The sequence below is a fragment of the Hemiscyllium ocellatum genome, chromosome 17 (assembly GCF_020745735.1).
Source record: "Hemiscyllium ocellatum isolate sHemOce1 chromosome 17, sHemOce1.pat.X.cur, whole genome shotgun sequence".
NCBI lineage: Eukaryota > Metazoa > Chordata > Chondrichthyes > Orectolobiformes > Hemiscylliidae > Hemiscyllium > Hemiscyllium ocellatum.
In genome coordinates, this window is record NC_083417.1 from 34,172,869 (window position 1) to 34,196,792 (window position 23,924).

The window sequence follows — 23,924 nt, forward strand, 5'->3', positions numbered from 1 at the left end:
CTAAAGTCCTAAGGTTCGAAAAGGAAAAGTTATCATCCTGAGAAAACAAAACGCTACAAATTGGCACACTAGTTCCCTTGACGAGTACGACCACAAAACCCTATTTCCTGTAGAAACATCCAGCGACAAGGGATTTAAGACAACAAATCATGAACCCAATGTGGACTTCTAAGGCAAAGGAATCTTTTGTGGCTTGAAAGGACTAGAAAGTAAAGGAGCTACTGGCAATTTCTTGGTTGAACCACACAGCCACTAATTGTGAATACTAGACAATTATCAGGTCACAGACCTTAAAAATTAACTGTGTCTTACCACAGACCCTGCCAGACTTGTTGAGTATTTCCAGTATTTTGTATGTTTATTAGTACACAGTACCATCCAAATATATTTGCTAAAATATTCCCCCGTCTCGAAATCGGAGATCGTTGAAATGTATAAAAACTTGCATGCCACCATTAGCACAAGATCACAACTCATGCCATGGTAAAACCTGTTAAAATTTAATTGAGCCTAATTCACTCCTAGTTTTGTAAAATTATATTTCACGCATTTGGTGAAGGGTCCACCTATTCAACATTCTTAAATGAGTTATCCTCTATTTTTACACTGCATTACGTAATGTAGTACGAAGCTTCTCTGGGTGTAAACCGACCCCGCAAACTTCATCAACTTGGGCCTGGAAAACATGATCTCAGGAGGCCCGACCTGTTTGCGAGGCCGTGAACTGACAGCGACATTCAGCAATGGAGTGACCAGATTGTGGAGACCGGACCCATTGGGAAAGCCGAAGGCGGCACTCGAGCCGTATCGTTTTATCAGGAAGCGAAGTCCGTTCGCAGGAATTGAAAACGAAACTCGAAAGAAAATGTGTTTTTTTTTAATCGAGCATGTGATGGATGAGAAACTGGCACGCGAACTGTCGAATGACATTCGGATTTTTCTTTGTTAATGGTAAGGGTGGGGCACGCCGCTTCAACGTCTCGAAGATTAACGGCCTCGCTGGCCTATCACCAGCCACTCTCCGGGGAGGGGCGGGTTCAGCCGGCTCGCGCAGCGAGGCCGGACGTTTGAAGAAAGGCACGGCGCCGGCAGTGCGCGTGCGCACGTCCGGCGCTTTTGACAGCCAGTCCGCGTGCGCGGGGCCGGCGCATTAACAGCCAGTGCGCGCGGCCGCCTGGAGTCAAACGCAAGAGACAACAAAACGCTGTCAGAAACGGTGCGCGTCACATTCGGGGGGTCGCTGGCGATTCATTTCAGCGAACAGACCTGGGAGAGAAGGAAGGAGACGGAGAAAAACCATGGACTGAGAAAGGAAAAAGCCGACGGCATTCCGACACGGCAATAATCCAACCGTTAAAACAGCTGTTTGTCTCCAACCACCCCGCCCCCAACCGAGGGAAAAGTACATTTTTTTCCACACTCTCTCTTCACCCCCACCCCCCCCCCCCCCCACCTTCTGCAGGATCAAAATGGAAATTCTTCCTTGACAAACGGGAGAACGCCTAAGAAGCCACAATGCGGTGAGGCTGAAAGTTGCACTGATATTTTAATCTAATCAATAAGTGAGGGGGTTCTCGGCCAGCCCAGGGATTGTGTGGCTGAAGATGATGCAGAAGCAGTTGCAGAGGGATGAGGTTTACCGTTGGTTCGGTGAGTTGAATTCTTCTCAGAGAGTGGATTTCATTTGCGGGCTACTCGATCTCTGTATCCCCCTGGAGCTTCGCTTCTTGGGCTCCTGCCTCGAGGACTTGGCCAAGAAAGACTATCATTCTCTCAGGGACTCGGAGATCAAAGCGAACAACGTGGCTGACCTGGCCAGTTTGACGAACATGACTGACGAAGTGGTCCGCAGCAAACTGATCGTCTCCTTGGCCTTGCTGTGTTCCGACAACAGGGAGGCGTCTGGGGTCCTGTACCGCACCCTTACCCACATCGATTCCATCATCAACAACTATGGCCTTCAGCTTCACGACAGGACTGGCGACGAATTCCTGCTCTTGTTTACCATGGCTTCCAACCATCCTTCCTTTACCTTCCACCAGAAACAGGTTCTGAGGCAGGAGTTGCTAGAAATCCAGAGGATTATCGATAGTACTTCCAACACAAGGACGGTTCCTGTCACGGCTCCAACACCAGTTACGACTACAACCAATTGGGACACTAGTTCGGCTGAATGCAAGGTGAGATATAGACATAAAGTACTCTCGCCGATAAATGATACCGTGGTCTTGTGAAGTAACTAAATTCCTGAAATCAACTGCATTGTAAATGTCTGAGCGTTTACGTACAGGGATTCTTAATTGTTTTCCTCATTGCCTCAGTTACTTGCATGGCCACGGACCTTCTAGATTAAATTCTCATCGTGAATTTCAATCAATCACTTTCTTTTAACAAGAAAAACAAAGTCTATTTTTGGTAGATTAAAATTGGATATTTGGCAATTTGTAAATTAAGTTCATTTTGGACTTTTTTCTAACAATTTGATTTGCAATTTCAATATCCCGTTAGAACTTGTTGTGCTTATACTAATATGATTTTAAAATAGTTTGAGATGACTTTTTAAAACTTCTTATCGTCAACACACTTTAAAAGGTTTTGCATTTAAATGGTGTAGTGTAACTTCAGAATTACCTCTAGCATTTATCTTGACTTTTTACTTTTTTTTTCTATATACATTCTTCTCCTTGGTGATCTAATTTCCAGAATTAAAATTTCAACATCTGTTTATGTAATGACTTTAATGTAGTAAAATACTGCAAGATGTTTCACAGGTATGTTATCAAGCAAAATTTGATACTGTACCATATGGCAGCAGATCAAACCCTTGGGAAAAGAGAGGGATAGAGAGGTGAAGAGTTTACAGGAGGAAATGTCAAAGCTTGTGGCTTTGTCAGCTAAAGGCACATAAACCAGTTATGGAAAAGTCAAATTTGAGATTATCAGACCAGATTTAGAAGATAGTATACAATTATTGAAGAGTGCAGAATTTGAAGGGTGTGGGATTTGAAAGCAAGGATAAGAATTTTTAAATAAAACTTTTTTTGGTTATTCAGTTGAGGCATATGAATGTTACGGGCTGGACCAGCATTTATTGCCCATTCCGAGTTGGCTTTCAGAAGGTGAGCTGTCTAACTGAACTGAGGCAGTCCATCTGCTGTAGGTAGATGCTCAATACAGTTAGGAAGGGAATTCAGGATTTTGTCCCAACACTGAAGGAACGGTGTTACATTTTAAAGTTAGGATGGTGAGTTATTTAAAGGAGAACTTCTGTGTGGTGTTCCCATGTATCTGCTGCTCTTGTCCTTCCAGATAGCAGTGGTTGTGAGTTTAGAAGGCACTATGTAAGGGTCATTGAATTTCTGCAGCACATCTTGTAGATGGTAAACATTGCTGCCACTGAGCACTGGTAGTGGAGAGAGTGGAGAAAACCATTAGAAATAGAAACAGGTGTAGGCCATTCAATCCCTTGAGCCAGTTCTGTCATTCAGTAGGATCATGGCTGATTCAAAATGTCCTGTTTCCTGCCCTTACTCCGTAATCCTTGATTCCTTTGATATTTGTGGATATAGTGCCAATCAAACAGGCCATCCTGGATTATCTAAAGCTTCTTGAGTATTGTTGGAGCTGTACTCATCCGGACAAGTGGAGAATATTCTATCACATTCCTGAGTTATGACATGTAGATGGTGGACAGACTTTGCAGAGTCGGGAGGTAAGTTGTCTACTGTGGTATTCATAACCTCTGATCTGTTTTGTAGCCACGGTATTTATATGGTTAGTTCAATTTCTGGTCAATGGTGACCCTCAGGATGTCGATAGAGGGGTATTCAGTGATAATGTCATTGAATATCAATGAGTGGTGGCTAGATTGTCCTTTCTTGTACATGGTCATTTGTGTGGTGTGAATTTTACTTGCCATCTTACAGCCTAAGCCTGAATATTATTCAGATCTTGCAGTATTTGGTGATTTGGTGGAATATAGTGAACATAGGGGTGAACTGTACATGAAAGGAAAGAATGACATGCATTTATATAATATCATTCATGATCATAGTATGTTCCAAAGTGTTTTACAGCCAATTAAGTACTTTTGAAGTGTAGTCATTGTTCTATTCATACAAAATGTGTTATGCAGTAGGATGCCATTTGGCCCATCCAGTCTGCTGCACCATTCAATCATGGCTGATATGTTTCTCAACTCCATTCTCCTGCCTTTTCCCCTTAACCCTTGATTCCTGTACTAATCAAGATCCTAACTACCTCTGTCTTAAATACACTCAATGACTTGGCCTCCACAGCCCTCTGCAGCAATAAGTTCCTCAGATTAACCATCCTCTGGCTGAAAATGTGCTATCCAGCGCATGCCGCGCCCCCCCCCCCCTCCCATCTGCACTAAATCCATAGCCATAAAGGTGATGTGGATATGATGTTTCTTTAGTAGACATCCAAGTACTTGTTAAACGATAGTTTCTTCTGTACCATTTATGCAGTGTTCCCAGTCCCTACCACCCTTGGGGTGAACAAATCTTTATTAATTTCCTCTCAAACTCTTCTAGCAATTTGTTTATTAAATTTATGTTGTTTGGTTTTGAGCCCTCTGCTAAGGTTAATAGGTTGTTTAAATTTACTAATTCTGTACATTTCAATTAAGTCATTGATCAACTACCTTGTACCAAGAGTAATAACTACAAATCCAATTCATCTTCATAGGTAAAATTTTCTAGGCTGAACAATATTTTCATAAATCTCTTCTGCACACACTGCAGGACAATCACACCATTCCTGCAATATGGTAGTGATCAAAACTGTACAAAATACTCATGCTGTTGCCTAACTAGTATTGTGTATTATCCTATAACTTGTCTGCTCTTATTGTTAGCCTGGGCGAATAAAGAAAAGCATGCCAAATTAATTACTCTTTCCTTGAAAATCTATAAGCATACTGTCCAATGTCTCTCATTTACTCCATACTACTCAACTGTCTTCCAGTTATTGTATATTATCTTGCCTTATTGCATTTTTCAAAATGTTACTTCTGTTTCTCCAGATTGAATTTTACTTTCCACTCTTCTGTTCAATCAATCAGAATATCTTCTTTCAGTGTGAAGTTTTTTTTCTCACTGCTAAATAAATGTTCTGACATAACTGGACAGGGTAAGTACAGGAAAAAATGTTCCTTTATTACTGTGGAATCTAGAACCATGGATCACAGTGTAAGGATATGGAGTAAGCCATTTACGACTGAGATGAGGAGACATTACTGAGTGATGAGCCTGTTGAATTTTCTGCTGCGGAAAATGGTTGAGGTCAAAGCATTGAATGCTTTCAAGAAGGGGTTAAATACAGTTACAGAGTCATAGAGTCATACAGTGTGGAAATAGACCCTTTAGTCCAACCAGTGCAAGCGAACCATAATCCCAAACTAAACTGTCCCAACTGTCTGTGCTTGGCTCATTTCCCTCCAAACATTCTTCATCCATGTATTTATCTAAATGTCTTTGAAATGTTGTATCTGCGCCTACCTCCAACACTTCTTCTGAAAATTCATTCCACACACTCTATGTTTAAAAATAAACCTTCCATGTCCTTTTTAAAATCTTTATCCTCACACTTTAAAAATATGCTCCTTAGTCTTGAAATCTTGGTGCTAAAGGGATCAAAGGGAGGAAGTTGGAACAGGGTGCTGAATTGGATGAGCAGCCATGATCATATTGAATTGCACAGCGTGCTCAAAGAGCTGAAAGGTTTATTGCAGCTTCTGTTTTCAATGTTCCTACGTTAACATGAAAGTCAGGAAGGGAAATTAAGTGATTACATGTTTAATGAGAGCAGAATTGAGATAAGCTTGACAGGCTAAACTAGGAGAGATCATAAAGAGATAGAAAATAAACCAAAAAAAAAGTTGAGTTGAGTAAAATGGAGACATTTTGAGGAAATTTGGCCAGATTGGCAACAATATCTGATTAATGATCTTTCTTAGTGTTGAGGAATCCAAGACCTCTTTGTATTTGTTCAAATTTCATTTACACACTGATAACACCTACCTACCTCCCTCGACCTGCTACCTCTTTTGTTTAACTGCTTAACTGAGTCCTAGTTAAGCTGAAATGTCATCTGATTGAACATTGGGAAGACAATGCCATTGTCTTTGGCCCCCAGTCACATACTGTCTTCCTTAGGGATCAATACAGTTTGCTCGTGGCCACCGGTGTCCTATTTGATCATGAACTGACCTTCAAACCCCATTGCACTGTGATAAACGCTCTCTAATCATCCCATAGAGGCACTTATCTATACCACTTCCTTAATCTATTTGTTTCTGAAAAGTTCATATTTCCCTTTAATACTTCCAGATTCCACTAATTCTCCTTCCTGGCTGCTTACCTTCTATTGTCTGTGAATTTGATCTTATCCAGAATGCTGTTGCCTACAATCTTATTCAATACATAGCCTGTTCATCCATTATCCTTGTGCTTTCAGACCTACATTTGCTTTAATCGACTAATAACTAACTTCAGTTTTACATGCCTGTGTGGCTTTACCTTTTATCTTTGACCATCTTCAGTCAGTAAATTTTCAAGATCTCTGTATTCCCCAGTTTCTGGTCTTTGGTTTTTCATTATGGCAGTCATACCTTTACTCGTCTAAGACCAAAACTAAAGTAATCTACTTCTTCATTGCTCCTGTTTTATGGCATTCCTTGTAGTTTAACTTCTAGAGTCATAGAATCATAGAGTTGTACAGCACAGAAACAGACCCTTCGGTCCAACTTGTCCATGCTGACCCAAATCCTAAATTAATCTAGTCTTATTTAAATGCCCATGCAGATGACTTTTAAACGTTGTATTTGTACCAGCCTCCATCACTTCCTCTGGCACCTCATTCCATACACGCGCCTCCCTCTGCATGAAAATGTTGCCCCTCAGGTCCCTTCTATATCTTTCCCCTTGCCCCTTAAAACTATGTCCTCTAGTTTTGGGCTCAACCACTCTCAGAAAAAAACCTTGACTATTCACCCTATCCATGTCTGTCATAATTTTATAAATCTCTATAAGGTCACCCCTCAGCCTCCGACCCTCCAGGGAAAGTAGCCCCATCTTATACTACCTCTCCCTATAGCTCAAACTCTCTAATTCCTGCAACATTCTTGTAAATCTTTTCTGAACCTTTTCAAGTTGAACAACATCTTTCCTATAGCAGGGAGACTATTTTCTTGGTTTACAGCAACCCTATCTCTGGCTGTATTGATTTGACCAGATGCAATCTGCCCATACACTACTCCTCCTTGCTTTGGAGTCAACACATATGAATGACCCTCCCTATATTGTTTGAGCTAAGAAAATGACACCAGATCCTTTCGCCCAAATACTATAAAATGATGGCCCATTAGGAAGCACCATCTGTTTCTCACAGACAGTGCACAGCATATCGTGCACAGCTTGGTTGTGAACTATGTGAAGGGAATTGGCAGGTGTCACAGACAATCCTACTCCAGAACCACCCAACCAAATGCAAAGTCCTGTGAAGAAAAGGTAAGTGATTGGATAACCCCGCACCATGACCAAAATCTCTACCCGATTTTGCCACCACTAAACACTTCAGCTGTACACAACATTCATCATTCACCTAATACATGGCCAAACCAAGGAGCAGATAACTAGGAGATCCTGTATAGCTCAGAGGCACAGATGCGAAATATAATACAGTTTTCTCCAGAAGTTAGCTTTGTAGAGATCCCAGAAGTTGCACTAGAATCACCAAATCATTATGATGCACAAGACCATTCTGCCCATTAAGCACTTACTGGCTCTTCAAAACAACAACATGACTTGGTGCCATTCATGTGTCCCTTCCTTGTAAACGTTTTGAAGCTTCACTTCACTTTCCACTTAATTCAGGTTTAATTGCCTCTTGATCACTTGATGTTTTAGTTGGACGTTCTCTCTCACCCACTGTTTGTCAAAGCATTGGCTGCAGGCAGGCATGGGTACATTGGCTTACGCCGAGTGTTCATGAGTTCACTCTGATTAGTAATCAAGGACCATGCTATCTATGTGATGCTCACAATCAGCTGTACCTCTGCAGTGTAGTTCAAATTCAAATTGCTTTGAACTTTTGAACCAATCTTTTGGTTACTGGTCCTTTTGTCTCCTCTTCTGATTCCGTTCACATTTTTATTTAATAGCACAGCAGCACCTGTGTGTATCATCTTTAAGATGCAATACAACAATTCACCAAGGCTTCTCTGATCGCACTTTACAAACCAGAGATCTTTAGTACTCAGAAGGTCAAAGACAGGAGATGTATGGCAATAGTACCATCTGCAAGTTCACCTCCAAGCCACTCACCATCACTACTGCTAGGTCAGAATCCTGGAACTTCCTACCAGCAACATTTATGACCCTATATCCCAAGGATTGTAGCTGTACAGGAAGGCAGCTTCCCACCACGTTGTCCAGGGCAATTAGAGATTTGCAATATTTACTCCTGCTGAGAATGCTTTTGTCATTCAAATGTAAAATGGATTTTGAGTTTTAAGTTCTGCATGGTGCAACATACATTACTCTACAACAAAAGCTCTTGCAGGATGTCACTTTAAGAATGAAGATTTTCCACATGCTTTTGTTTAAAGTTAAATCTAGAAAACTTTAAATCTAGCATGCAGTTAACTGGTTTTAAGTGATATAGTCAATATTCTATTGAAATTTAAAACTATTATTTTCTTATTGGTTTTACAGGGAAGTTTGCTTATCAAATGATTGACTGTTTTATCAGTAGTCCAATATATCAGGCAAAATTGTGTAATTATTAGAGTTTCTGTAGTTCATTTTGTAAACTTTAAAATTTATCTCGTGTTTAAATAATTTGAGTTTTAAAGAATAACAGATAATATCCTTGATGGTTGATAGAGAATCTCTTTTATCAAATTTCTTTTTTGTAAAATGATAAATCCAATTGTCATACAAATTCTATTTTCCAATTATTTTAATTTTAGCTTTGAAATGAGTATGGGTGTAGAATGATTATTTTAATCAATTTGGAATAAAAATAGTTGTTTAGGAAATAACACCCAGCCAGCAGGAACAATTAAAATTAGTCTTAAACAAAACCAAGCATGGAGCATCTGTGGAGAGAAAGCAAAGTCAATATTTCAGGTTCAGTGACTGTTCTTAGGAACGGATCTGAAGAAGGTCACTGGACCTAAAATGTTGACTCTGCCTTCTCTTCACAGGTGATGTCAGACCTGCTGAGTTTCTCTATCTATTTCTGGTTTTGTTCCATATTTCTATTTCAGTTGTTCTTTGATAATTACTTTTAGTTTTTTATTAACAGAGAACAGTAGTGTTCCTACTCTATGTGCCACCAGACCTCTTGTCTTTACAAGTATATATTTTCCAGTTAATCCTGCAGAGATGTTATTGTATAACTCTGGAACAGGTGAGTCTTGAATATGGGTCCTCCAGCTCAGAGGCAGGTTCGTTACCACTGCACCACAAGAGCCCTTGGCTTTTGAGTAAGGAAGAGATCAATATTGAGCACACCAGAGTTGAATGAATGTGTCCTACCTTTAACTTGTTCCCCTGGGGCTCTTGTGGCTCTTGTAGTACCTGTACCAATGGCCTAGGTTCAAGTTCCATTTGATCCACAGATGTGTCATCACATGTCTGCACAGGTTGATTTAAAATATCTTTGTTTGTTCCCTGGGATTCTTGTGGTGGAGTTATGGTATCCCTAAAGCTGAGCTAGGAAGCCTGGATTCAAGTCACACCTGATCCAGAGATGGGTCATGACGTCTCTGTATAGATTGATTAGGAAATATCTTCACTTGTTCCCCTATGTATGTAACATATCTAATAAGGTTGTGGCCTGGACACCCTTTTTTATGCCTGTGTATGTATGTGTAGAGAGGGATTTTATGAGGGGATTAGAGTTTTAACTTGTAAAGTCATATGTTGACAGTTCATGATATTTATGTGTAATTAGAATATATTTTGATCATAAAGATGTTCAGCACAGAAACAGACCCTTTGATCCAACTCGTCATGCCAACCAGATATCCTAACCTAATCTAGTCCATTTGCCAGCACTTGGCCCATATACCTCCAAACCCTTCCTATTCATATACCCATCCAAATGCCTTTTTAAATGTTGTAATTATTCCAGCCTCCACCACTTCCTCTGGCAGCTCATTCCATACACGTACCACCCTCTGTGAAACAGTTGCTCCTTAGGTCCCTTTTAAATTTTTCCTCCCTTGTCCTAAATCTATGCCCTCTAGTTCTAGACTCTCCCATCCCAGGGAAAAGACTTTGTCTATTTATCCTATCCATGCCTCTCATGATTTTATAAATCTCTTTAAGGTCAACCCTCACCCTCTTACGCTCCAGGCAAAACAGCCCCTGCCTATTCAGCCTGTCCCTACAGCTCAAATCCTCCAACCGTGGCAACATCCTTGTAAATCTTTTCTGAACCCTTTCAAGTTTCACAACATCTTTCCGATAGGACGGAGACCAGAATTGCATGCAGTATTCCAAAAATGGCCTAACCAATCTCCTGTACAGCCACAACATGCCCTCCCAATCCCTATACTCAAAGCTCTGACCAATAAAGGAATGTTTGTAATAATTAGTAATTCTTGTAAAGAATAAAAGCCTGCTACATGCGTTCTGTCAATCTAGTTCTAAAAGGCAGGTAAATTATGAATTTTTGAGAAACTGGCCGTATCAGGGTTTTTAAAATTATATCTAACGGGGTTGCAATTATATATGTAGAGTTGCGAAGTTTGTAATTTTTAACAGAAAATTATTGACAATTATGATTTCCTTTTGGTGATTACATGAGAGAAGTTTTCACAAAATACTTTTTGAAGATGCTAATGTGCAGTGTAAATCTGGAGTTGAGGTCCAGTATTTCTCTGTAGAGAATGAGTGTGAAACTTCTCCATAGTGGTGATTTGCCATTGCTTGGAGTATAAAGCAAGTGCAGTGTCATAACAACATTTTGACAAGTGCCCAGGGATCACTTAAACTTCCTGGCCAACTACCAAATCCTTCCAGAGTTCATTTAAATGTTCTGGAAGGTGCACCAAAACATTCAATTCTATTATTATTGAAAAGAAGGCCTGTATGCGTGTAACCAAAACTCTGCCCCAAGCAGAAAGACATGTTTCACTAAAATATTGTAAACTGGTTACTGTCAACTGTAACTCGTACTACAATTACTAGTCCAGTCATCCAAGGACTTGATAATCCTTGCTATCCAATTCTCTAGACTTAATTATTCAAAAGAAGGTTCTTTGGATTGTCGATATTAGTTGACTTTGATTTGTCATTTTCACAGTAATCCAGTGTTAGACAAAAAGGACATTTTTATGTCTAGTACTTTCATTTCCAGCAAAAAATCAATGATTCATGGATTTATTTGTCTTTGATATTAAAAGCATTGTTGTTTAGAGCACCCCTACCTTTTCTCGTCGTCTTTATGCTGCTGACCAACCCCAGTCTTCCTTTCCTCGCCATCTTCAAATGCTGCAATCTTTTTCTGTCAGAGCTCATCTCTTCCATGAGATCCATTTTCTCTTAATTTTTTATATACAACTAAAACCTGGCATTCATTTATCTTTTCTGTGTCATGCTCATTGACATTGTCATTAGCTTCCTTTCCTCAGGCTACTATACCTTTCAAAATAACTATCCTTGACCCCTTCCTCACAATTTGTTTCACCATCTCTAAATTTTATTTCTCATCTAAGGCCCTTGAATCTGTTGCTTTTCAATTCTTGATGAACACTCTGAATTCATTAGATAACCCTGTAGCAACATTACCACCCTGAGTTATGTTCCAAAGGAATACCTTCTGAATGTAATCACAATTTATCAATTATTGTTGTCACTTTCTTAGGTGTCAGTGATTGTTTCACACTATTAGACGCATGCTTCTTTGCCTTTGCTGCCTGGCCCAATAGATTGCTCTTGTATAGAATTCCATTCTTAATTTCCCAAGGTAAGCAATTGCACAACGAGAAAGTCACCTTTATTTCCTCAGTGATCTGTTGGCTCCCTCTTCTCCCTTAGTTACACGATGAATGATGTTGCTGAGATTCATCGAGACCTCAGTGAGTTGTCGTATATATGAGTATACTCAAATCTATTTACCTATGCTTTTATGGACTCACATTCTGTTTCTTGATATTCTCTGACTGAATATAAGATGAATTTACTGCCCTAAGTAAAAATTGCTTTCTTCTTAGTGACTTCATTGGCTTTCTTGGCTATGAGCCTGAGGCTGAACCAGTTTGTGCAAAGTCTTGATGTGATCCTAACCAGAGCTTTAAACCCATTGCTGTAATAAAACCCTTGTTGCTCTTGTCACTTCAGTACTTGCTTTCTTTAATATCCTTGCCAACCTACTGTTCTCCTTAAACTTCAACTAATCCAGATTTAGCTGCTCCTTTTCAAGCCTTCATTTTGTGCTGTTTGCTGATCTCTTATCTATTCCCCATTTTGGTGAATTTGAGGTTTTTCATCCTCAGCTTCAAATACTTTCATGTTTTTGGCAGCTACTTTAGCTGGCTTTTGGAATTCTGGTTTTCTGCACAATGCTCTTTCCTTTCTTTTTTGTGAAATAATATATAGCAAACCTGCAGATTCCTTGGGACAGTTCCATGGAGCTTCTCTCGCAACTCCTTCACTGACCCCATTCTAACTAATTTCCACCAATGTTTTAAATCTCTTTTTAAAACTTATATTTTCAATGTAGCATATCATCACTCAGCAATCACACCATTGCTTGACATACATTTTTAGTTGATTCTCATTTCAGTAAGCATTTCTCTTTTAAAGATGAGATGACATATAAATGCTGATTCCAGTTAGTATAGCCACCTGTTTATTTAGTTATTGTTTATTTCATATCAAATGTTTAAGACCATTCGAAATAGGAGTAGGCCATTTGGCCCCTCAAGTCCATTCAGTCATTCACTAAGATCATTCTCTACCGACATACATCATGTCCAAGTTCTTTCCTTTTCCCCATAACCTTTGATTGCCCTACTATCTAGAATCTATCTCTTATCTATACACTCATCTATGCACCAGGATTCTTCCCTCAATAACGAAGAGTTCTAAAGAGTCCTTACCTTCTGAGAGAAGAAATTCCCCTCATTTCAGTGTTAAATTGGTATTCCTTTTTTCTGTGAGTAATGCCCTCTGGACGGAGATCCTCCTAAAAGGGGAATCGTCCTCTTAACAGTTAACCTATCAAGCCCCATAAGAATTTAATTTGTTTCAATGAGATCACCAGTCATTCTTCTCAAGCTCCCTTGTGTTTCCTATTTCTGCAGTTTTTCTTCATTTAAATAATATTCTTCTTTTGTTCTCCCTTTCGAAATGAACAATTTTGCATTTTTCTACATGATACTCTATTTGTCAACTTTTGCCCAGTTACTTCAATATTTCTGTAAACTGTTTGTGTCCCCCTCTCAATTTGTCTTTCCATCTATTTTTGTATTGTCTGGGAATTTGGCTACTGTGCATTCACTTCCTTCCTCCAAGTCGTTAATATATATTGTAGATAATTGCAGTCCTAGCACTGATTCCTGTGGAAACACACTGGGTTATAAGTTGTCAATCTGAAAAATAGCTCCTTATCTGCTCTCATTGTTTCCTGTCCTTTAGCTAGTTCTCTATCCATGTCATGTGCTACCTCTAATACCATGGACTGTTATCTTATGACTTAACCTTTTGTGAGATACTTTGTTGATGCCTTCTAGAAGTCCAAATACAACATATCTACTTTGCATGCATCCACTCTGGTTGAGATTTCCCCTCGGAACTGTAGTAAATTAGTCCAACATGACTTCCCTTACATGAAGCCATTCCATAATAATTGGTTCCAAATTATTTCCAACAATAGATGTTAGGCTAATTGGACTATAGTTACCCAATTTTTGCCTCGCTTCTGTTTTGAATAGGGGTGTCACATTGATAGCTTTCTAAATCTCTGATTCTCCAGAATCCAAGGATTTTTGGGAAGTTCCAACCAATGCATCCACAATCTTTGTAGCTACTACTTTTAGGATTCCAGGACACAAGTCCCCAGAGCCAGGGGCCTTATGTAGTGATGTATTTACTGACATTTTCCTAAGTACAGTTACAGTTAGTGAGTTTGGAGAAGATTTGTAGCTCAGGTTGAGGTTCTCGACGTAAGTTTGCTCAATAAGCTGGAAGGTTCATTTTCACACATTTCATCACCATGCTAGATAACATCATCAGTGAACCTCTGGTGAAGCACTGGTGTTGTGGTCTGCTTTCTATTTGTGTGTTTAGGTTTCCTAGGTGATGTCACTTGCTGTGTTGATGATGTCATTTCCTGTTGTTTTTCTCAAAGGTGATAGTTGGGATCTAAATTGATGCATTTGTTGATATAGTTCCGGTTTGAATGCCATGCTTCTAGAAATTCTCATGCATGCCTGTTTGGCTTGTCCTTGGATGGATGTGTTTTCTCAGTCAAAGGGGTGTCCTTCCTTATCTGTATGTAAGGGTACCATTGTGAGAGGGTTATGTCATTTTGTGGCTAGTTGATGTTCATATCTCCTGGTGGCTAGTTTTCTGCCGGTTTGTCCAATGTAATGTTTGTTACAGTTCTCGCAAGATATTTTGTAAATGATGCTTGTTTTGGTTCTTGTCTGTATCGGGTCTTTTAAGTTAAAAGGCAAGCAATACAACCGTCATTTACAAAATACCTTGCAAGCACTGTGACAAACAGGCAGAAAACTAACCCAGGATACATGAATATCACCTAGCCACAAAAAGACATGATCCACTATCACTATTATCCTTACATACAGATAAGGAAGGATACTACTTTGACGGGCACAACCCATGCATCCAAGGACAAGCCAAACCGAGACATACACAAGAATTCCTAGAAGCATGACATTCCAACCTGAACTCTACCAACAAGCACATCGATTTGGATCCCATCCATCAACCTCTGAGAAGAAGACCAAGAAATGACATCACCAACACAAGGAAACCTAAACACATAAATAGAAAGGAGGCATGACACCAATGTTTCACCAAAGGCTCACTGATGTTACCTAGTATGGTGACGAAGCATCTGAAAATGAACCGGGCAGCTCAGTGAGCAAGTGTGTATCCAGAATGGTTACAATGATAGGCCACTCTCAGATTTTTATAACTTGGTCTGAAGTAGATCGTTGATGCAAATGAAATCTGATTTCTTCAGTGAGAGCCCTAAGTAATGTGAGAAATTCACATTTGCATTGCCCATCTCCTCCATGTTACAAAATAGTGTTTTTATTTGTCTGTAACATAGAGTGTGACTAGGATTTTTCATCAGGTACGTAACAATTTGAGATGCCACAAAACAAGAAAAAAATCTACACAATGTTTACTTTTATCTTTGTTCATCCGATTCATAAATTTTACCATTGGTGAGAAATAATTAATAATGAGCTTTGGCTACCAACAATCTCCCGCACAAATATGCATAATTCCGAACAGTTTCTTTCATCATGGATGAGTACTAAGTTTTGTATCTTGTCACCCAGTTGCAATTGGACTTCTCTTTCCTGGGCCAGAGTCTGGCATTGTAGCATTGAAAGTTGTGGCATAGACATAAGATGACCAGCTATATAGAGGATTTGTTAAAAGGGGTTAAAAAAAAGTGTCAAGAAGGAGAGTCTGTTTTGAAAAACGTAAGCCACACAGCTTCCAGTCACTATTGTAGTTGTATTTACAATATTTCCAGAACTCTGCTGTGCTTTTGATTTAAGCCAAACTGTATGTTTGTATAAATAAAATCATGGAATCTGTTAAAATACATGTTTACCTACATTTTTGAAAATCTAGTTGACATATAATAAGATGCTAAAGGGGATTCATAAAGTAGGCATAGAAAAGATGTTTCCTCATACGGCAATTTCGAACGAGAGGTCATAATTTTGGGAAAATGATTTAAAACAGGAAACATTAAAAACCAAAGAGAAATTGCTTCTATCGAATCTATGGAATTAGACCACCCCAGAGTGGTGTGGATGCTAAGATAGTGAGAAAATTTTAAAGAGAGCATAGAACATTATAGCGCAATACAGGCCCTTTGGCCCCTGATGTTGCGCCAACCTGTGAAACCAATCTGAAGCCCGTCTAACCTACACTATTCCATTCTTTGTCCATATGCCTATCCAATGACCATTTAAATAGATTTAAATTTGGTGATCTATTACTGTTGCAGGCAGTGCATTCCACACCCCTACTACTCTGAGTAAAGAAACTTCCTCTGACGTCTGTCCTTTATCTAACGCCCCTCAGTTTAAAGCTATGTCCTCTCACGCTTGCCATCGCCATCTGGGCAAAAAGGCTCTCACTGTCCAACCTATCTAACCCTCTGATTATCTTGCATCTCAATTAAGTCACCTCTCAACCTTCTACACTCTTCACAAAAACAGCCTCGAGTCCCTCAGCCTTTCTTCGTAAGACCTTCCATCCATACCAGGCAACATCCTAGTAAATCTCCTCTGATTCTTTTCCAAAGCTTCCATATCCTTCCTATAATGCAATGACCAGAACTGTAGGCAATACTCCAAGTACGGCTGCACCAGAGTTTTGTACAGCTGCAGCTTGACCTCTATGGTTCTGAAACTCAACCCCTCTACCAATAAAACCTAACACACCGTATGCCTTCTTAACAACCCTAGCAACATAGCTGGCAACTTTCAAGAATCTATGACACTGAGATCTGAAATCTCTTTGCTCATCTACACTACCAAGAATCTTACTATTAGTTCAATACTCTACATTTCTGTTACTCCTTCCAATGTGAATCACTTCACACTTTTCCACATTAAACTCCATTTGTCACCTCTCAGCCCAGCTCAGCTGTTTATCTATATCCCTCTGTAAAAAGTGAGGTCTGCAGATGCTGGAGATCAGAGCTGAAAATGTGTTGCTAGTTAAAGCACAGCAGGTCAGGCAGCATCCAAGGAACAGGAAATTCGATGTTTCGGGCACAAGCCCTTCATCAGGAATGAAGGGCTTGTGCCTGAAACATCGAATTTCCTGTTCCTTGGATGCTGCCTGACCTGCTGTGCTTTAACCAGCAACACATTTTCAGCTCTATATCCCTCTGTAACCTACAACACCCTTTTGTCACTATCCACAACTCTATCAACCTCAGTGTCATCTGCAAATTTGCTAACCTATCCTTCTATGCCCTCATTCAGGTCATTTATAAAAATGACAAACAGCAGTGGCCCCAAAACAGATCTTTGTGGTACACCACTAGTAACTGAACTCAAGGATGAATATTTTCCATCAATCACCACCCTCTACTTTCAGCGATCCAAACCGCTAAATCACCCTCAATCCCATGCTTCCGTATTTTGTGCAATGCATGTTTACTTGATGTTGATGTTGGTTTGTTATGGTGAACATATTAACTGTGAAATCTTGTGTGACCATTTGAGTTAATCTCTGAGAATTCTAATATTGTTTAAAGTTATTGGTCAGTGGGGATTGTAATAATAGAATCAGCATGAAATACACAGTGTTTGTGTTGAAAGATCTTTTCTTGTCATTACATACCTTTGTCTTTACCTGCCAGCCAAGGACTGAATTTCATCCTATTAATTTTACCAGTACCTGAAAACAGTAATAATTCATTAAATGCTGCATCATCTCCCCTCCTCAGTATGATGGTAGCTATTGCTAATGGTAAGTTTTGAAGAGCTTTGTTAGCCATCTGTTATTGTGATAATTCTTTATCATCCGAGATAGTGAGTTTTGCTTTGTTATTTGATAAAGAAGCCAAGCCAGGCCATGTTTCGCCAACCTTTACACACTGATTAAAATCCTTGGATAGTTAGTTGGAATGTAGGCATTTGGCTTTTTTAAAGCCGTGCAAGGTACTGAAGACAATTATGGTTCCCTAACTGCTTCCCTGGTAAAGTCAATGAACTCTGCATAGATTTAATGAATTCAATCTCCAAATATCTTATCTTATCAGTTAAAACAACACACCAGTTAACTAATGATGGAGATCCTAAATGCTCAAATCTTGAGAATTTTTATCACAGTTGATGATCTTCAGCTTGAGAAAACGTGAAATATAAATCATGAGTGATTCATTTTTGTCAAAAGCTTTCCTTATTATTTGCGAGATTTGCATTATTATTGGTGAGATTATGAAATGTTCTTCAACTATTAAGGAAACAATATTTATTTTTGAAAAGGTAATGTACAAAGTAGAAAGCAGCGTACACTGTTTGGAGAATGCATTACAGACATCAGCGCATTCCTGTGATGAATCCTCCCAAAAACGGCCTTCCGGCAAGCATTCAAGAAGTAAGTTGTAACTTGCTGAAATTTTACCTGGGTTTTGGATCTGTCATTTAATACACTCAGGTTTTATAATGATTGTAGTCTACAAATTATTGAGTGCAGAACAAATGCTTCCTATGTTTGCACAACAATACTTTTGAATGTATCGGGTTTCCAATTTTCAGTTTAATCTAGTTTGATTCATTTTTTTTCAAATATGTTGCAAATTACACAAATTAAAACAATTTATCCCAAAACATATAACAGAATTAAAGAATGAAAGAATTTCAATCTTAATGAATTTAGTTAATGTAATTAATCGAATGCAAGGTCTCTTCTGTACTGTATGATTCGATGAATGTGATGTTTAATGTTGTGTTGGGAACTCACTTCATATAGAACTCCTAAGAGAAAGTCATTTATGCAGTCTCCTATTCAAAGAAAAACGGTCATTCATACCATTGAGAAAATACCTTGTGAGGAGAAAGAAACATTAGGTCAAAGTTTGTTAGAAGCTTGATACTATAAAAGACATGATGACTATGTACATATCCTTCCCCAATGTCACAGAACTTGTTCTGGAGGTAAGTTTTAATTCTTTCTATCCTGGCAATGTCATACTTACATTGTATATGGCAAACTGGAAAAGTTTTAAATGCCATTTTTTTACAGAGTTATTGTACATTTATATTGTCTTTCCTATATCTATGGTTCAAAAGCCTGTTATCTTCAACAATTGCAACTCCTCTGTCTCTGTCTCTCTCTCTCTGTGTCTCTCTCTCTCTCTCTCTCTCTCTCTCTCTCTCTCTGTCTCTCGATTATCTGTGCCTTCTTGGCTGACATGCCATTGTCCCATCAACTTGTCCTATATCTGTAATGAATAATTTTGTCCATTGTTTATTGTTCCTGTCTATGTATGTAGATTTTTCATTTTTATAATAGTTTCAAGCAGAACGCTGAAATTAATGTTTAACTTTTATATTGTATGTTTACTTTCCTATGCTTTTTGACATTATATGAAATATATTTGAATAAAACCAGTCAGGCAAAACACCATAAGTAGGATGATCATGCAATTCTGAGAAACTCTAACTGTTAGGATCAGACAGCTATTCTCTTCCAAAGCACATCAATCTTTTATTTACTTGAAAGTGCTACAAAGGAGGCCATTCAGAGTGACTTGAAATTTTTTCTGTGTTTAACCCTTTTGTGAATTAGTTCAATACAGCTGGAATTACCAACTTGCTATTGCTGCTGTGCATGACCTATTGTATAAACCTGTTTATTCAGAAATTTAATCTATTATGGATATACTTGGAGTGATTAATATTAATTGTCTTTTTGAAATGGGCTGGGCTGAATGTTGTAAATCCAAAGTGTAAATTTAGAGGCACTAATGTTTGCATTCATGCAGCTTTCATTTCACCTGAAAAATACCTAGACTAGCCTGTTGGAACTTGCTTTGTGTTTGGTATAAGAAAAAAAAATCTGGAGAAACCAGAATCAAGCAGGCCATCTCTTCAACCATGATATCACAACTTGGCTTCCGTGGTCTTTATCACTGAAAGGCACTACAAAACATTCTTCTGTCCCTGATTATTTCCCTGCCAACTCCAAACTTGCCACTTTAATCTCTGCCCAGCATATCGCTGGTACAATAACTTTATCTGTGTTGTCATATCCGTAGGCTCTAAGTTTGAGTTGGCAAGCAGTTGGCTTAGCTACTGGTCAATGATGGTAACTCAAACATTTTAAATGTACTGATGCAACCTTTCCACGAGGAGGTTTTCATATTTTTGTACTGAGACCATACTGGAGACTTCCTTTACTGTCTTGTTTGGTCACTTGCCTCTATGCTTTCTAATCTTAGCTTTGGTATCAGCTCTTATTCATGTTAAAAATTGAATATGTTTGTTCTGCTAGCCCATTTGTACCTCATCCACCCATTTTATAGCTCTTTCATTTTATTTCTATCCTATAGCTTAATCTTACCTTGAGCATAAATGGGAGATCAGGTTGTCAGTTTGCTTGCTGAGCTGGTGTGCTTGTTTTCAGACATTTCATCACTATACTAGGTAACGTCATCAGTGACCCTCTGTGAAGCTCACCAGCTCAGCAAGCAAACCCTGAACCTGATCCACAACCTGAGCTACAAATCTTCTCCAAGATCTCGATTGGGAGATTTTCATTTCTCACAGACTGGGGGAAGCAGGAAATTTAATTTGAAAAGCTGAATTTCACAAAAAGCATCTTCTTAGGATGTCTGCAGCTTTTCACAAAACTAATAACAGCAACTTCTCTAACACCTCTCTTCCACTATCCAGTCAGGTGAAATTTCCCTCACCTGATGCCATTCCAATTTGAGGCAACTGTAGCAAGAAAATCACTTATAAAGTCTTTTCTATGATGTGTGGTTACTTCTGGAGTTCCACAAGGGCTTAGTTTTGAAATCGTTCTTTCTTGTACATATGCTGCCTCTTTTTTGGATAATGTTTTAAGTAATGACTTCAAGGCTCTGTCATCCAGTTTTGGAAGATAGGTAATGTCATTACATTAAATAATAAGAAGACCTGGGATATTGTCTTCAGTCCCTGCACAAATTTTGTTTTGAACCTGAACCAGCTCATTCACAACCCTAAGTTGACTTTTTGATCTTGTATCTTCAATCACCAAGGCCATCTACAGCCAATTTCCATTTTTGTAGCGTCTCTTGACTCTGCTTCATCTTAGCTCGTTGGTAGCTTAAACTCTCATCCATTTGTTTGTTACATTTAGACTTGATTATTGCTAATGTCCCCCTGCCCCTTCTGTAACATTGAACTGCTACCTGTAAACCTAAATTGTAACAAGTCCTGCTCACTCATAACACTGTGCTCATTGTCTTACATTGGGTCTGTTCTTTACTTTTAAAATTCTCTCCCTGTTTCAAATTTTTCATGTCCTCACCTCTTCATCCTTTCTGTCATCTTCTCAAGCCTTTCAACTCTGAGGGCTGTGTTCTTCCAGTGCTGGCTTCTTGCACATCTGTGCTTTTGCACCTTTATTATTAGCAACCAATATGAACTGACCTCGGTTGTCTATGGCTAAGTTCGTAAATTTCCTCTTTGCCTCTGTACTTTATTTTCTTCCTTTTAAGGGGGTCCATAAAACCTGTCTCTTTTTTTATCAAGCACTTGCTTATAAAAAAAACGTTTCCGGAGTAGACCATAAAACCTTTTCACCCTTCTCTGCATTTAATCTTCTGCTTCAGTTCCACCTTTCAGCCTTTGATAAATTCAACGATAGAATATCCACAACTCTCTGGGGTAGGAAATTCCAAATATTTGCAGTCTTTTAAGTGAAAATGCTGTCCTAATTTCGGTCCTAAACTATAAGTTACTTTTATCTATAGGCTGTTTCTCCCATCATTCAGCCCCTGTCTTCTAATTTTTCCAAGAAAACAGTTTCTGTGTCAGTCAGAGAATTCTGTGTGCTTCAATAATGTCACTTCTTAATCTTCTGAAGTCTAGAGAATATGAACTAAATAACTTGACCTTTCATTAAAGGATGGCCCTCTGGACATGAAGTCTCCCTATAATTATGCAACTGTGAAGAGCCTAGGATCTTTTAAGGACAGTGAATAAATATATATTTCTCTAGGAAATTTCTAAAGTTCTGTGGTCATACGTTCAAATTCCAACATGAATTTATTCAGTTTCAGAGCAATTGGGAAGGGCAGCAATGCCAAAATCCTATGAGCAAATTTTTTTTAGTTTTTCAAAAGAAAATTTAACCTATTTTGCTAATAACCTGTTCAAATATGTCATGACATGCCTCTCGGAGAGATGAGACTTGAAGCCAAGCATTCTTATGTGTGCTTTTAGAAACAGCCAATAACAGAAATTAGCCACTCCATGTCAACAAAGTGATCCTCTGTCTTGCTGGTGACAGGCAGGGATACTGACATTTAGCTTCCTACCAACTAAGTACACATTTACTCAAACCCAAAACGCATGACTTCTTCCTCAGGCATCAAGTTGAGATAAGTCACAAATCAAAACAAGTGAAAATATTCCTTCAATACGAATGAAGATGGTTATTAATCTTTTGGGTACTTGACACAATTACGAATCAGCATACTCACATTTTGAAATGTAATGGCTATGAAAACAGTGCTTTCATAGAACACTGACACCCTGATACTTTCAGTAGGAAAGGGAATTGTTCAGGAAGAATTTCCACAAAGTCTTAAGCAAATCTGCTGGACTAGTCTGAGAAATACCCTGTATTTTGATATAGAATTGCTGACTGTTTTGGTTCATGTAGCTAGAGGAGAAGAAATGTTGTTACCCACCATTTCAGATGATTGCTGATGATTGGATGGAATTACAGTACACACCAGCAGCTACATACAGCACAGAAAAGGCCCTTCTTTTTAATTAAGTGTGCACGTACCTATTTACACTAATCTTACTTTCTAGCACCTGAATGTTATGATGTTTCAAAAGCTTATTCATGTACATTTTGAAGGTTGTGAGGTTTCCTGCGTCAAATCCCTTGCTACTCGGAGCACTCCAGGTTCCTATCATCCTCTAGGTGAAAAAAATCTTACTCAAATCCCCTGTAACCCTCTTGCGTTTCACGTTTTAAAATTATGTCCCTAGTTAACCCTTCAACTAAGGGGAACAGGTGCTTCCGATCCACTTTGTCTATGTCCCACCTAATTTGTGCACTTCAATGAGATCCCCCTTTAGCCATCTATGTTCTAAATAAAACAACCCGGTCTATCTAGCTGCCTATCAAGCTGCCTTCATAGCTAAAATTCTCCAACCCAGGCAACATCCTGGTGAATCTCCACTATGCACAGTAACCCCCCAGAAATCCAGCTGTGACCTAATCAAAGTTTTGTACAGCTCCAACATAACCTCATGCTTTTATAATCTAATCCACAATTGGTAAAGGTAAGTATCGTAGATGCTTTCTTAACCACCCTATTAACCTGTCCTCCTACTTTGTGATCTGACCAACCCTATATCTTTCTGTAAGCTAAGGTCTTCTCTAGCACTATCCGATTTTTGTCCTCTGCAAACTAACTTATCATCTCCACCCTTCAACACATATTCTCATCTATATCCTTTGTATACATCACTAAACAAGAGACCCAGTATTGATCCCCATGGCACACCAAACACTGGCCTCCTATAACACAAAACATTCTCCTACCACTCAGCCGATTTCGGAAAGATCTTGCCAAGTTACTGTGGATCACGTTTTTTTACTATCTTATCAATCTCCCATGTGGGACCTTGTCAAGGCTTTCATGAATTCCATGTAAACTGCATCAACTGCACAACCCTTAACAACCGAACACCCGAAAATTTCAATCAGGTTTGTTAGTCCTGATCTCCCTCTAACAAAACCATACTGACTATCGCTGATCAAGCCATGCCCTTCCAAGTTGAAATAAATATCCTCTTCAGAAATTCCTCCGTTTGTTTCAACCACTGACGTGGTTTGTAATTGGGTGTTTTTTTCCGACTACCCTTCTTGAAAAAGTAAAACCATACAGCTGTCCTTCAGTTCTCTGGCACCTTTCCTGTGGCT

The 23,924-nt window shown here is 39.0% G+C and overlaps 2 protein-coding genes across 3 annotated transcripts in view; one reads left to right on the forward strand and one right to left on the reverse strand.

The window, feature by feature from the left end:
* zgc:77439 (uncharacterized protein LOC378987 homolog) overlaps positions 1-823 on the reverse strand; it is a 38,224-nt gene extending 37,401 nt beyond the window's left edge. The window contains exon 1 of the mRNA XM_060838065.1: positions 706-823. The gene's annotated coding sequence lies outside the window, so the exon portion shown is untranslated. The remainder of the gene's footprint in view (positions 1-705) is intronic.
* Positions 824-1,180: 357 nt separating this feature from the next.
* Positions 1,181-23,924, forward strand: part of zcchc14 (zinc finger, CCHC domain containing 14) — a 120,431-nt gene continuing 97,687 nt past the window's right edge. For both annotated transcript variants that reach the window (XM_060838068.1, XM_060838069.1), the window contains exons 1-2: positions 1,181-2,180; positions 18,254-18,365. In XM_060838068.1, coding sequence (XP_060694051.1) covers positions 1,605-2,180; positions 18,254-18,365 — 688 coding nt within the window. In that variant the 5' untranslated portion in view covers positions 1,181-1,604. The remainder of the gene's footprint in view (positions 2,181-18,253; positions 18,366-23,924) is intronic.